The following is a 13775-nucleotide window of genomic DNA, read 5'->3' on the forward strand; positions in this document are numbered from 1 at the left end:
AAGAACAAAGTCAAATATTTCGTGTCAAACTCGGAAATACCAGTTTATGCTCACTCCTTCTAAGGGCTTACAGTGTGTAGAAGTACAGCACTTGTGATGGTTGTCATGTAAAAATAATTATTTACATTGTAACAAGAAGCCTGTAGAATCCTCTTTCTCTAGCGCACACCGTACACCTCATCACTAACTACTTTGAATATGCTAACTTCTACTGGACACTGTGAGCACACGCTCTCTTCTGAGAACACTACAATGACCAGGGCTCCCTTGAGAAAGAGATTCATACAGTATCTCAATAGGACTTACCTGGACGAATATAGGATAAATACTCATAAAACTAGTGTCTGTACTGTATCTTTCCAGATTGCCAAAGAGAGGCAAGTTTGTTGTTATGGATGTGAGTTCCCCATATGACAAAACAGGATGTGCACTACAGTAGGGGTTTGGCGTGTGTGTTGAGTCATTGGTCTTGGGGAACACACTCGACATCACGTCCTAACGTAGGGTGAAACACCGGATGAAACCCAGCAGGCAAACCAACATGACTCATTAGATAGAGGTCACCATCGTTAACTTAAGAATGAATGAGGCCTTTCTGAATGGAACATCCCTGTCTGATGCCGAAGTCTTAGTGGTTTAGGAGGTTGCTTTGAGTTTTATGGACTGTCTCTGGCAGTTGGATTTGTAGGTTTTCCATGCATCAAAAGCCTTTCTGTCAAGTAGAATAACTGACTAGGGCTGCCATTTGACATGTTAAAGCGGCCAAGAGGCGTAGAGAAGCCAAGTTTTAGAACGTAAAAATACAAATCCTCGGGGGGGGGGGGGGTTAACGAATCAAAGAGATCATGCAAATGAATTGTTGAATATTTGATTCAGTATGTTTTGCTCTAGACTGGTGTTTCGAATGTGTGTTGAGTCCTGAACCCGTTGGTACTGAAGATTAAGTCCAGCACCGTTGATGTACACATGCAGCACTGTTAAGATGAAGCAGAGCCAGAGTGCCTGTGGTCAGACTTCACAGCTGCATTCCCTCACTCAGCTGAGTAATGCAGCATACAGCACTCTGAATGCGTGACCTGCTGTGTCCCATGTGCCTGTGCGAACGTGCATATTGTGTGTGTGTGTGTGTGTGTGTGTGTGTGTATTATGTGAGTGTGTGGCGTGATGTGATGTGTTCGGAGGGGAGACCGCCTGAGCAGGGGCACGTGACTCTGTTGCCATGGCGTTCAGGTTGTCGTGTAATTGGTGGTGCGCCCGTGGGATGCAGACTGAGCACCAGTCGTGTGTTGTTCCCCTAGTCTACCTGCTGGGGGAGCTGTTGCGGTAGCCGTAGGTGAGCAGTGTTCTACACGAGACGGGCCACAGAATGCAGAATGTCTACATGTTGATGTCTGCAGTGGTGTGTTCCACTGAGTTATGTCGTGCTGGGGGGACGAGAGAGAGACAGACAAAAAGAAAGGAGGCAGCTTAGAGACAGAGAAAGAGAGAGAGAAAGGAGGGTTCTTCGTAAAGAGAGAGAGAGACTGCTGAGCGGTGTGCGGGAACGTTGTAGGGAGATTAAGCTTGGAGGAGAGAGAGAGAGAGAGAGAGAGAGGGAGAGAGGGAGAGAGAGGCAAGCCTCCGAGAGCCAGTCAGCTACTCACAGGGGGGGAAAACCCACGGCGACTGGAACATCCCCTCTCACCAGCCTCATACAGACGGGAGAAGCACTTTGGGATCTCCTCCTTTCCTCGCTAGATAGAGATACTGCCTACCACCTATCTACCGCTGTTCCCGAGGATACCACCTGCTCCGTGAGATGCTGTAGTGACCAGCTGTGCTCTGGGGGGTGGGTCTCAGCGGTGGACGAGACAGGGATGAGGAGCGCCTGCCGGGGGCCGCAGGGGGCCGACACAGCCCCTCTCTAGGAGGTTCAGCTGGAGGGACGTATCTTTGACTCGAGACCTAGATAGGGAATTCTGGGATCTCAGAGAGGAGCACGAACAGGGGCTTCTGCTGAGGGACCGCCAGGGGCACAGTGCAGCAGCAACATGCCTGAGGCCAACTACCTGCTCACGGTCTCCTGGGGATATATCAAGGTGTGTGGTAGAACCCCAGGAGGAGGCTTTGACTCGGTCGTGCAGGGCGGTCGGAGAGAGGGTGTGTGTGTGTGTGTGTGTGTGTGTGTGTGTGTGTGTGTGTGTGTGTGTGTGTGTGTGTGTGAGGTGGGGGGGTGAGTGTGTGTACTTGTGCGGTTGTCATGTGTTTATAATTGCGTTTATCCGTCTCATTTCCAGAATGAGACACGTGTTCGAGAAGGCTAGAGGTGGTTACTGTACACAGATCTGTTTTGCAAATGCACTCCCCCAATCCTTTTATGGTATCAAGTAAACAATACTATTTCCTCAGGTCCATATGTTCAGAAAGTCCTTGGAAACAATTTGTCTGACATGGTTCTCTCTGTTTCTGCTTCCCCAGTTCAAGAGGATGTTGAACCGGGAGCTGACACACCTGTCAGAGATGAGTCGCTCTGGCAACCAGGTGTCAGAGTTCATCTCAAACACCTTTCTTGGTAAGCATATCGATTGTGCATGTACACACACACACACACGCGCACACTCATAAAAAAGAACAAAATTGTGCTGCTTGTGAAGCGTGAATGATACGACACATTTTTTATGTCCCATTGTACTAAATGGTCAAGGTTAAGTCTCCCACATTATGACTCTGGCAGAGAGTACTGATGATACAGGGGAGGACATAGGCCTGTATGCTGGATTTCAGGGTCACCCCAAACATCTGTGGTGTAGTGGAGCACCTTGTAGTTGCTCTGCACCACTGTTCTCAAACCAGTCTGATCTGGTCTACAGCAGTGTTTCCCTCTGCCTCACTGCAGAGAGAGAAAGAGGAGAGGAAGAGGGGGGGGGGGACTCTACAGAGGGAAGACTTCACTGTCACTCTGCCAGGGGAAAGAGATAGAGAGAGAGTGTGCGTGTGTGTGCGTGTGTGTGAGGATTATACAGCAGGGAGGACGGTGGTGGTACCTTATCTCGAAAAGCCCTGTGACACATTCCATCACTCCCAGCCAATTAGCCAACACTAGGCTAGGCTAGGTTAGACTAGGCTAGGTTAGGCTATGCTAGGCTAGGCTAGGAACAACACACGCCTGACAGCCAGCTCCACAGCTGCTCACAGGGGAACTGCGCAGTGCGCTGCTCTGAGTGGACCGGCTGGTAAACAACCGTCCATCTTCCTCACGGATGAAAGAACAGATGGAGAGAAGGGGGGGGGGGGGGGGGGGTGAGAGACCATTTGAAAGATATCAAGACAAATAGAATTGCTAGAATGTGGAGGAGGTGAATATTTGATGGGTAGACGGAGAGAGATACGGATAGAGAGAAGCAGGGAGGGAGTGAGGGATATGGATGGAGAGAAGGGTGGTGGGAGTGAGAGAAATGTTTTTGACACAAATGTTTTGTTTTCTGCATTGCGGCTAGCATCTGTCAGGTTGAGTCAAATCATTCTCTTCTGCCTGGTAGAGCTGAGGCAGTACCGTCCTATAGCATATGTGGCACATGACATACACACACACACACTAATACACACACACACACGTGAGACTCAGACTTGCCACGTGTCAAGGAATAACTCCAGCCTCTACCTGCATCCAAAACATCCACCTGCATACCGGCCAGACCTTCCTCCAAAACATTTCTCCTTAATATCAGCCGGCACCAAACATTTCTGCGGATTGTTATGGTTTAGATACGCTTGGCGTTTGTTTATCCCCAACACTCACTGCCCTACTTGGAATTAGCTCTCTGTTATGTCATTTCTAAAGATATTTCATAGACTATGACACCAAAGTTTCTTTGCTTAACAGCTGATTTATTATGGGTGTCTTTGCTAATTCAATGTGATTTGAATGTCAGAGTTAATTTTCCACATACCTTTTCTATGTTTAAATGCTAATTCCTAGTCATCTGATTTAGAGTGTCACGATGTACTATTGGATAAAGTACATTTTAAGAGACTGGGGAAAAAGGTGAAAAGGAGAAATGATATTGCAAATGAAATCACCTCTGCATTGAATCTGCATTTGGTATTGAATCTGTGTTTAGTATCAAATCTGCATTTTAAATCGAATGAATGATAACCTGTTCCCATCTTTGCCCCCTCCCTCCCTCCCCCCAGACAAGCAGAATGACCTGGAGCTGCCATGCCCCATGCCTAAGGCCAGGGAGAGGAAGAAGAGACAGCATCACCACCGCCACCAGAACCAACAGCAGAACCAACAGCAGAAGGAACAGCAGAACCAACAGCAGAACCAACAGCAGCAACCGCTTCTGTTGACCCAGATCAGCGGTGTGAGAAAGCTCAGCCCAGGCCTCTCAGGTTGCAGCGTGGACCGCTTCGGGGTCAAGACGGACCACGAAGACCTGCTGTCTAAGGTCAGGACGATCACCTCACCCCACCTACATCCTCACGGTCAAATCAAATCAAATCAACTCAAATTATTTATTTGTCACGTCCATCGCATACAGCCGTAATTGATATAGTGAAATGCTTTGGGACCTTGCTCCTCGATCAACAGTCAACAATAATCAACAAATCAACAATACAATATAATACCGTAAAACAGTGACAATAGCAGTAGGGTCTGCTTGTGGCCCTCGGTCTCTGACAAACAGTGTTTGATTGTCATGAATAGTTTGAATGGAATCACTACTATATATGGTATTGTTGATTTGGTAAGTTCCCCTCACCTACCAATGGAACACGATGAGCCTAACCCTCTCTTCCTCCCCTCCTCCTCCTCCTCCTCCTCCTCCTTTCTCTTTCCTCCTCTCAGGACCTGGAGGACATCAACAAGTGGGGTCTAAACATCTTCAGGGTGGCAGAGCACTCACACAACCACCCGCTCACCTGCACCATGTACACAATATTTCAGGTCAGCTCTCTTCCTCATCTTCCTCCTCTTCCTCCCAGTCCCCTGCGCACACACACATGTACACAGATATACATACACACACACACACGCACACACCCACACAATTGAAAACAAATGAAACAGAATGTCAGACAATTCACAGGACCTGGGCTCATGTCGTATCAAAGTGAATGGAACTGAGTGTTTCAGAAGCTATATACTGTATATGTCGTAGAGAAGTATTCGTAGTTACTGTCGTTAACGGTGTGCGTGGCGTGACGTTTGTGTATGCGTTTTGCATCCCCGTGTACAGGAGCGAGACCTGATGAAGACCTTCAAGATCCCGGCTGATACCTTTGTGACGTTCATGTTGACCCTGGAGGCCCACTACCACTCTGACGTGGCCTACCACAACAGCCTTCACGCCGCAGACGTGGCCCAGTCCACACACATCCTGCTGTCTACCCCTGCTCTGGACGTAAGACACCCCGTTTCACTGTCAAACGTTTCTTTTTTCAGTTTCATAGTTTATTTGTCATGACATCATATACAAGTACACAATGCAACAAAATGCTTGAGGCAGAGCAGCTCTACAACATCAATCAACAATTACAGTGTGATACGTATAAAAATATAAACATAAATATAAGCACTAAAATGTACAGAATGATTGTAGCAGCAGTAGGTAGTGTAATACAGTGTGTAGTGCAAGAGTGTGAGATTGCCTGTGAGATTTTTGTTCTTTATTTCGGTCTGTAGTTGTGGTCTGTACCAAGTTTACAAGTCTACTCTGGATTCTAAGTTCCGGTTTCCAGGAGTGTCTGATACTATCTCCCATTAAGCTAATCTCTAACCCATTTATACAAGATAGTGTTGTGACTGGTGGTAACACCCCTGTACAACGTGACACCGCTGAAACAACACGTGTGGGACGATGACTTCGGGATAGATTAGTGTGTCTCACAGTAGCCCTACCTTGTCAAGCAGGTTCTCTCACTCTGGTTAAAACTCATCAATCCTCTCCTTTTTGCACCTCCCTCGTTTCATCCAATCACATGCAGGCTGTCTTCACCGACCTGGAAATTCTGGCTGCCATCTTTGCGGCGGCCATCCATGATGTGGACCACCCAGGGGTCTCCAACCAGTTCCTCATCAACACCAGTGAGTCCATTCTCTCTCTTACGGGTTGCCTGCATAAATACAACATTCCAAACAGTGATTGGATGATTGATGATTAATTGGCAAATAAAACATGGTTTGGTTTGGTAGTCATGGGTAACTCGTTGAATGGCTTTATTCATGCAGCCAAATCATTCCAAGCATAGTTTCGCTCCATTGTTTTGAGCCCGTCTCTGTGTCTGTGTGTGTGTCGTCCAGACTCGGAGTTGGCCCTCATGTACAACGATGAGTCGGTCCTGGAGAACCACCACCTGGCAGTGGGCTTCAAGCTGCTGCAGGAGGACAACTGTGACATCTTCCAGAACCTCAGCAAGAAACAGAGACAGTCCCTCAGAAGGATGGTCATTGACATGGTAAGGAGAGACGGGAGGAAACTGATCAGCCTCCTAGCTTTGGCCTTTCTTTTCTGATGTGATGTCTCTCTTTCTTTTTCTCTCTCTTTCTCTGTCTCTCTCTCTCTCTCTCTCTTTCTTGCTCTCTCTCTCTTTCTCTCTCTCTCTCTTTCTCTGTCTTTCTCTCTCTCTCTGTCTCTTTCTGAGAGTTCATTTATGCATACTGTATCCTTCTCTCTCTCTCTCTCGCAAGGTACTGGCCACAGACATGTCGAAGCACATGAGTTTGTTGGCTGACCTGAAGACCATGGTGGAGACCAAGAAAGTGACCAGCTCTGGAGTGCTGCTGCTGGACAACTACACAGACAGGATCCAGGTACAAACATTCAACTCTCACCCTCAAACTCTCTGTGCAGACTCCTCTTTACCTGCAATGTCTCTCTCTCTCTCTCACTCTCTCTCACTCTCTCTCTCTCTCTCTCTCTCTCTCTCTCTGTCTCTCTCTCTCTCTCCCCCCCCCCCCCCACACACACACACAGACATTAACCATATAGTCACCTTCTGTATTTCAGGTGCTGCGTAACATGGTTCACTGTGCAGACCTGAGTAACCCGACTAAGTCTCTGGACCTGTACCGCCAGTGGACAGATCGCATCATGGACGAGTTCTTCCACCAGGGGGACAGAGAGAGGGACAGGGGCATGGAGATCAGCCCCATGTGTGACAAACACACCGCCTCAGTGGAGAAGAGCCAGGTACGACACATGCACACACATATATACATACAGACAAACAGACACACACACATACATACACACACACACACACACACACACACACACACAGACACAGACAAACACACACACACACACAGACACAGACACAGACAAACACACACACACACACACACACACACACACACACTGATTGCAGTTGTGTGAAATCCGACAACGAATAAGCTAAGCCCCAATTAGAGTACATGTCCCTCATCTCATTTTCCATGCTCTTCTCCGTGTCTCCCAGGTGGGCTTCATCGACTACATCGTCCACCCACTGTGGGAGACGTGGGCCGACCTGGTGCACCCTGACGCCCAGGACATCCTGGACACCCTGGAGGACAACAGGAACTGGTACCAGAGCATGATCCCCCAGAGCCCCTCTCCACCCTTCTACACTGGGGACGGAGAGGAGGACGGGGCTGGGGAGGGAGAGGGCGGGGGGCCGGGGGCCAGATTCCAGTTTGAGCTCACCCTGGAGGACGAGGATGGACGTACAGGACAGGTCCAGGGGGAGCAGGGGTCACTTCAGGGTCACCCCAGCGACCAGGGCGGAGCAGACACGGTCACACACAGAGGCTCGTCTGCGGACACATAACAAGCCCGGACTCATTACGGCGGGTATTTGCTGTGTGTCAGTGTGTTTTTATTGCAGTAGAGGAATCCTGCAATCTGGCTCTCAGGAGCTGCCTGTGAGGGCCTGACTGTCTTTGGGCTCCTGGAGAAGAGGGTGGGGGACCCTGCGGCACTTAGGCTAGGAACCACCCCCCAACCCCCCACCCCCCCAAGGAAGAGGAGTGTTTCAGTGACGACACGATGGAGTCCTGTACAACTGCTAACGCAGCACTGTGTCTTGGCCATTATCCAATATAGGCTAGGCTGAGTTCTCTGATCTGACAAATACTGTAGAATAGGACGATATGGAAGTCCGTCGGGACGTGAGGAAAGACACTTGCACTTCAGAAGGTTTTCTCCGGTCCTTGTGTTTATTTGTTGGGTGTGTTTTTGCAACGGGATGACAAATGTCACCTGCTGGCACTCGACTGGTCAGCAGGTATTTGTAACGGAAAAGGTTGACTCATTTTATAACACGTGTCTAAAGACTGTATGCCTTTTTGAGCGACAATGTCTTTTCTAAGTGATTTTATAAATTATTTGACACACTTATGTCAGTGTGAAATGTTGGTTTTCTACTCAAAGAATATATTAGTATATGGAATTACAACAGAGATACTGTGTTCCCTCTGTCTAGGCAATAGTGTAGCTTCATTTTGTGAATGTGTTTTGTGGACTTTCCAAAATCATTTGTCTTCCCAGCACAAGTTGCACTTTTTGGGTAAAGGAAGGACGTTTTAAAGCTTAAAGGATCTTTTTTCAATCCCAACTCATGAGGCTATACAAAAAATGTTCTAAGCCATATACTGTATGTCATCTTATGATATAATATCGATAGTACAGGACTTGTACTGTATGCTCCTGACTCTGCAAAGAAGTTACACCTTTAAATGTGTAATTTCCATAACTCATAAACTACAAAGCAATTAAAAGTCCTCATCGACATTTCCCTTTGGGAAAAACAAGCGATTGAAGTCTTAGTAAACTGTAAACACAAATAAGCTCCAAGTTCTAAGCACTTTACCAGTAAGGCAGAACTCCCTGTAGCCATGGTGACTGGAGATACTGAGGTGGAAGGGTTTGATTCTATCTCCACGGAAGATTCTTTTTTCATACATTTTACCTGTTTGTTCTTAGTTGCTGGTCTGTCAAGACATCTTAAAGGTACTGCAATGTAACTCAGACTCTAGAGTGAAGGAAGATTAACATAACATTACCACATGATGACCCTTCCCGTGTGTGTGTGTGTGTGTGTGTGTGTGTGTGTGTGTGTGTGTGTGTGTGTGTGTGTGTGTGTGTGTGTGTGTGTGTGTGTGAGAGAAAGTGAGTGGGTGAGTGAATGAGAGAAAGGATCTCATAAATAGCCGCACAATCTTCTCCTCCTCCATCCATGCACGTACTCCTATGTTGATGCTTGAACTATTTGTAACTGTATTTATTACCTTTTGCTTGTATATACAATATTCACTGTACATTTGGTATAATTTATATGCACTGCCATTACATGTCAAAACATATATTAATTGAAAGTCATGGTGGTCCTGATTTAGTTTAGTGAGATATTTTACAAATATCCTGTACAATGTGTGCTGGTATACGCGTAATATTCTTTAACATCCAGTACAATTCACAATTCACAAAGCTGACACGGCACTCTGGATAATACTGGTTTTTGACACAAACACGAGAGATGGCATACATAAAGTATGTAATCTCAATTTCTCTTGTGGTTGGTTTGCTGAAACATACTCTCAACTTAATCAGGTCTCAAAAATTAGAAATTCAAATGTTTTGTTAGTTTGAGAATACAGAAATGTTTGTACTGTACATTAGTCAAACGCACATCATCTCTCTCCTGAGGTGTTTGGCAGAACAAAAATATTCTTATATTCCTATTGTTTATATTGGGAGCCTTGTGAAGGTTCCTATATTGCGTACAGTGACAGGTCATTGTACAGCTGTATTTGTTGAAATATATTGCATTATTTCAAATGCATAATTTCAACGTTTTTTTCTCACACAATGTATTGTAAGGTATTGTAAATTGTGTTCAACACATACTTTTCTATGAAATTATTAAAATGAGCATGAACAAAAGTATGTATTGTTTTGTGTCTTGTTTTGTGTCTTGCTTTACCTACATGTGTGTGATTTATGGTTGGAGGTCAGTCAAATTAAACAACATGATGGAACAACATTGGACTCAACAGAAGCACATTCAGTGTTATTTTGCAGTTAGCCTCCATCTTAAAAAAATCATACGGAACAGTACCATGTCTTCTAATGGGGAGTTTTATATGTATGTAAATAGGCAACAGCAGATTCTCTGCTGCGTGATGTTATGGTGTTGATGTATCATTCATGTTGAGACTTAATTACACTAAATAGCTAGTTGCCCCTAGCCACTGATACAGTCACATACGGTTCATCCTTGTTTGGATGGGGTAGTAGGATCTCATCCTAGATCTGTGGTTAGGGGTGTGTCAGTTTGATATCATTATGATTATTCATTTATTATTATTTATCTCTAGAACAAGATAAAGAATGTTTAGACAGCAATGATAATTCCTGACAGAAATCAGGAAGTGCATACAGGAAATAACTGGACCAATCATCTCATTCAAAGCCATTCTTTTGGGTTTTCGGCCTGGTTTCTGCCTACGTCTCCTTTGCAGATTTGCATAGAAAACAACAACCATGTTTCATGTTCAATAGGTGGAAACAATTTGGTCCATGTTTCTATTGTTGTAACAGGTGAAGTGGTGTGGATGGGGTAGGGAGGTCCCATCCTACATCCGTGGTGAGGGTCGACCTCTGCCTCAAGCTGTCTTGCACCATAGTCATGTGAAAGTCATGTGTAGGCCTACAGCAGTGGAAGCTGGTGGAGGTAGAAATCGGACGACGGCCTCATTGTAATGCATGGAACGGAATGAGGAACGGTATCTAACGCGTGTTTTCTACCTCCACCAGCCTCCACTGGCCTACAGTACTGAAGGATACAGGGGTCAGCAGGTCACACTCACATGTACACTAGTTGAATCCCTAGATGGAGGTGAACTGTAGGTCCAGTAAGATACACAGTCCCTCTCCAAAGCCCTGTGTCCTGCTCCAATACTTCTACAATGCAATGCATCCTTCCTCATGTCTTTGAGGTAATCACTGATCTGACTTCAATGGGGAAGCAACAGAATCTAATAGAAGTTTAAACCTCACTGTTCCTTTTCATATCCAATCGTAGGCGATCAGTGATGACCTCTTTTAGTGAAAGGAGGAACAAAAGGAAGGGTGCATTTTAGTATTGGACCAGGAGGGCCTCTCTCTCTCTCTCTCTCTCTCTCTCTCTCTCTCTCTCTCTCTCTCTCTCTCTCTCTCTCTCTCTATTTCTCTCTCTCTCTCTCTCCACAGTGATGCCGACGACATGGCTGTCAGCAGCCGGACCGGTCCACACTGGAGCTGGACGCAGGGACTTGAATGTAAACAGGAAGTGTGGAGATAGTGCTGCTATGTGCTAAGCCCTTAGAGGGCTCACTCTCCCATGGCCCACAGTTTCACAACCCAGGGAGATAAGGAGATAGGGAGATAGGGATCTGGCCTACGTGACCAACCTGAGGGCAGACAGATACCACAGGGTTAGAGTTAGACTCTACACTGCTGTTTACAAATGAAACATCACCATGATCTATGTTACTCTCAATGCTTGACTGAAGCACAACAACTTCTACTGTTTCTACTACCACAAGCTCACATCTAATACGAGTTGCAATAATGACAGCAATATCAATACTGAAATAAAATGCATTCAGTTCAATTTTATATTTTCATGTCTACCACTGTGACACGACTACTTTACCAGGGGAACAGAATGAGTAATGATATCAAACACACATCCTCCGATTTCTACCTCCACCAACCTCTCCTGTACTGTACATAAGACAAATACTGTATCACTGCTCCTCAAAAATCATTGCAAATCTATACCGATAGTGGCAAAAATCATAGCAATAGCAATACTACTGCAAATAGTTTTAATACTCATCATTGCATACTTAATCAAAAAGTTGTCTGGACCTTGTTAAAGTCCTGTAGATCTGTTTATTACTCTTTGTAAGTGTATAAAGCCTTATTGCATAAACTCACCAGGTTACCTAACCTCATTATTGAAATTCAAAAACATCAATTACCTCACCCTAGTTGTCAGAGTTGGTTAACTCTTGAGGTTCCTCGGGTCTCTACCGAATTTGGTAAATCCACTTTTAGTTGTGGTGCACCTCACTACCGGAACAATCTGCAGAGAACATTTCAGTTGGTTGTTCTGGTACCGCTAGGGCAGTTTAAAGTTTTGATAAAGAACCTCTTTTTTAAAAAATGTGTTTGTTTTCCTTTATTGTGTTTTATTATGCTGTAATTTTGTATGTGTATTATACAGTATATTATTGTAAACTGTCTGTATGCAGGGCTCCCTTGTAATAGATACCTTGGTCTCAATGGGACTCCCTACTAAAATAACGTTTAAATAGAAAATGGTTTGTGTATGATTTGGTGTTCTCAGGAGGATGTGTGGAGGTTGGGTTCGATGCCAGGAGGAAACCCTCGCCCTCTTTCGCTCCGCTGAAATTCAAAGAAACCAGGAAGGACTGTCGACCGTACGCCGGGACACACGCGGGGGCCAGGGTTTTCCACGGCGGTTGTTTGCTCACTGGCTCGCCGCCGAGGTCTGCGTTGCCATGCCGACGGGCAGGCCCGGAGAGCGTGTGTTTGAAGTGACCCGACAGAAGGTCTTGTGGGTCTGTGGGAAGACTTGACGTCAATGGGCACACGGGGTGGAGCGACCTGACCCGAAAGAGCCTGTGGATGGAGCCTGTGGATGGAGCCTGTGGATGGAGCCTGTGCACCGAAGGGGCCGCTCGCACACGTGGACCCAGTATGGGCCAGCAGGGCTGGGGGGCCCGGGGCCTGAGGCCAACGAGGTGGGGGGAAGAGAACCACTTCCAGCCAAACAAACCTGCCCTCTCTGGATCCACATTATGAAAATAAATGTCTTCCTGGAGCTCTTCTGGCCAGCTGCTGTTGTGTTTGTTTATACTGCAGTTTGGTTGACAGGCCAGACGGTGAGTCAGCCACTTCTTAGGACTGGTGGACATTACAGGGAAAGAGTCAGAATTCAGAAGAGCTGCAGGCTAAGAGTGACAAATGGTCTGTATCAAAGAGGTGGGTATACAGTACAGGTGAGCTGTGGAGTAGACAGTACTCTGACTCTAACTAATGGGTCTACTGTACTCTGACTCTAACTAATGGGTCTACAGTACTCTGACTCTAACTAATGGGTCTACTGTACTCTGACTCTAACTAATGGGTCTACAGTACTCTGACTCTAACTGAGGGGTCTACAGTACTCTGACTCTAACTAATGGGTCTACAGTACTCTGACTCTAACTGAGGGGTCTACAGTACTCTGACTCTAACTAATGGGTCTACTGTACTCTGACTCTAACTAATGGGTCTACTGTACTCTGACTCTAACTAATGGGTCTACAGTACTCTGACTCTAACTAATGGGTCTACTGTACTCTGACTCTAACTAATGGGTCTACTGTACTCTGACTCTAACTAATGGGTCTACAGTACTCTGACTCTAACTGAGGGGTCTACAGTACTCTGACTCTAACTAATGGGTCTACAGTACTCTGACTCTAACTGAGGGGTCTACAGTACTCTGACTCTAACTAATGGGTCTACTGTACTCTGACTCTAACTAATGGGTCTACTGTACTCTGACTCTAACTAATGGGTCTACAGTACTCTGACTCTAACTAATGGGTCTACAGTACTCTGACTCTAACTAATGGGTCTACAGTACTCTGACTCTAACTGATGGGTCTACAGTTCTCTGACTCTAACTAATGGGTCTACAGTACTCTGACTCTAACTAATGGGTCTACAGTACTCTGACTCTAACTGATGGGT

General features: G+C 46.0%; 1 protein-coding gene across 1 annotated transcript in view; it reads left to right on the forward strand.

The window, feature by feature from the left end:
* The window catches only part of LOC310812223 (3',5'-cyclic-AMP phosphodiesterase 4B-like), a gene marked incomplete at its 5' end in the record, with an annotated part of 41858 nt that extends 31950 nt beyond the window's left edge, over positions 1-9908 (forward strand). Inside the window, 9 exons of the mRNA XM_083680663.1 lie at positions 2458-2551; positions 4174-4430; positions 4832-4930; positions 5223-5387; positions 5971-6070; positions 6287-6441; positions 6674-6796; positions 6993-7175; positions 7444-9908. Coding sequence (XP_083536789.1) covers positions 2458-2551; positions 4174-4430; positions 4832-4930; positions 5223-5387; positions 5971-6070; positions 6287-6441; positions 6674-6796; positions 6993-7175; positions 7444-7794 — 1527 coding nt within the window. The 3' untranslated portion in view covers positions 7795-9908. The remainder of the gene's footprint in view (positions 1-2457; positions 2552-4173; positions 4431-4831; positions 4931-5222; positions 5388-5970; positions 6071-6286; positions 6442-6673; positions 6797-6992; positions 7176-7443) is intronic.
* Positions 9909-13775: the final 3867 nt, after the last annotated feature.

This window comes from Argentina silus, assembly GCF_951799395.1.
Source record: "Argentina silus genome assembly, chromosome: 1".
Taxonomy (NCBI): Eukaryota; Metazoa; Chordata; class Actinopteri; order Argentiniformes; family Argentinidae; genus Argentina; species Argentina silus.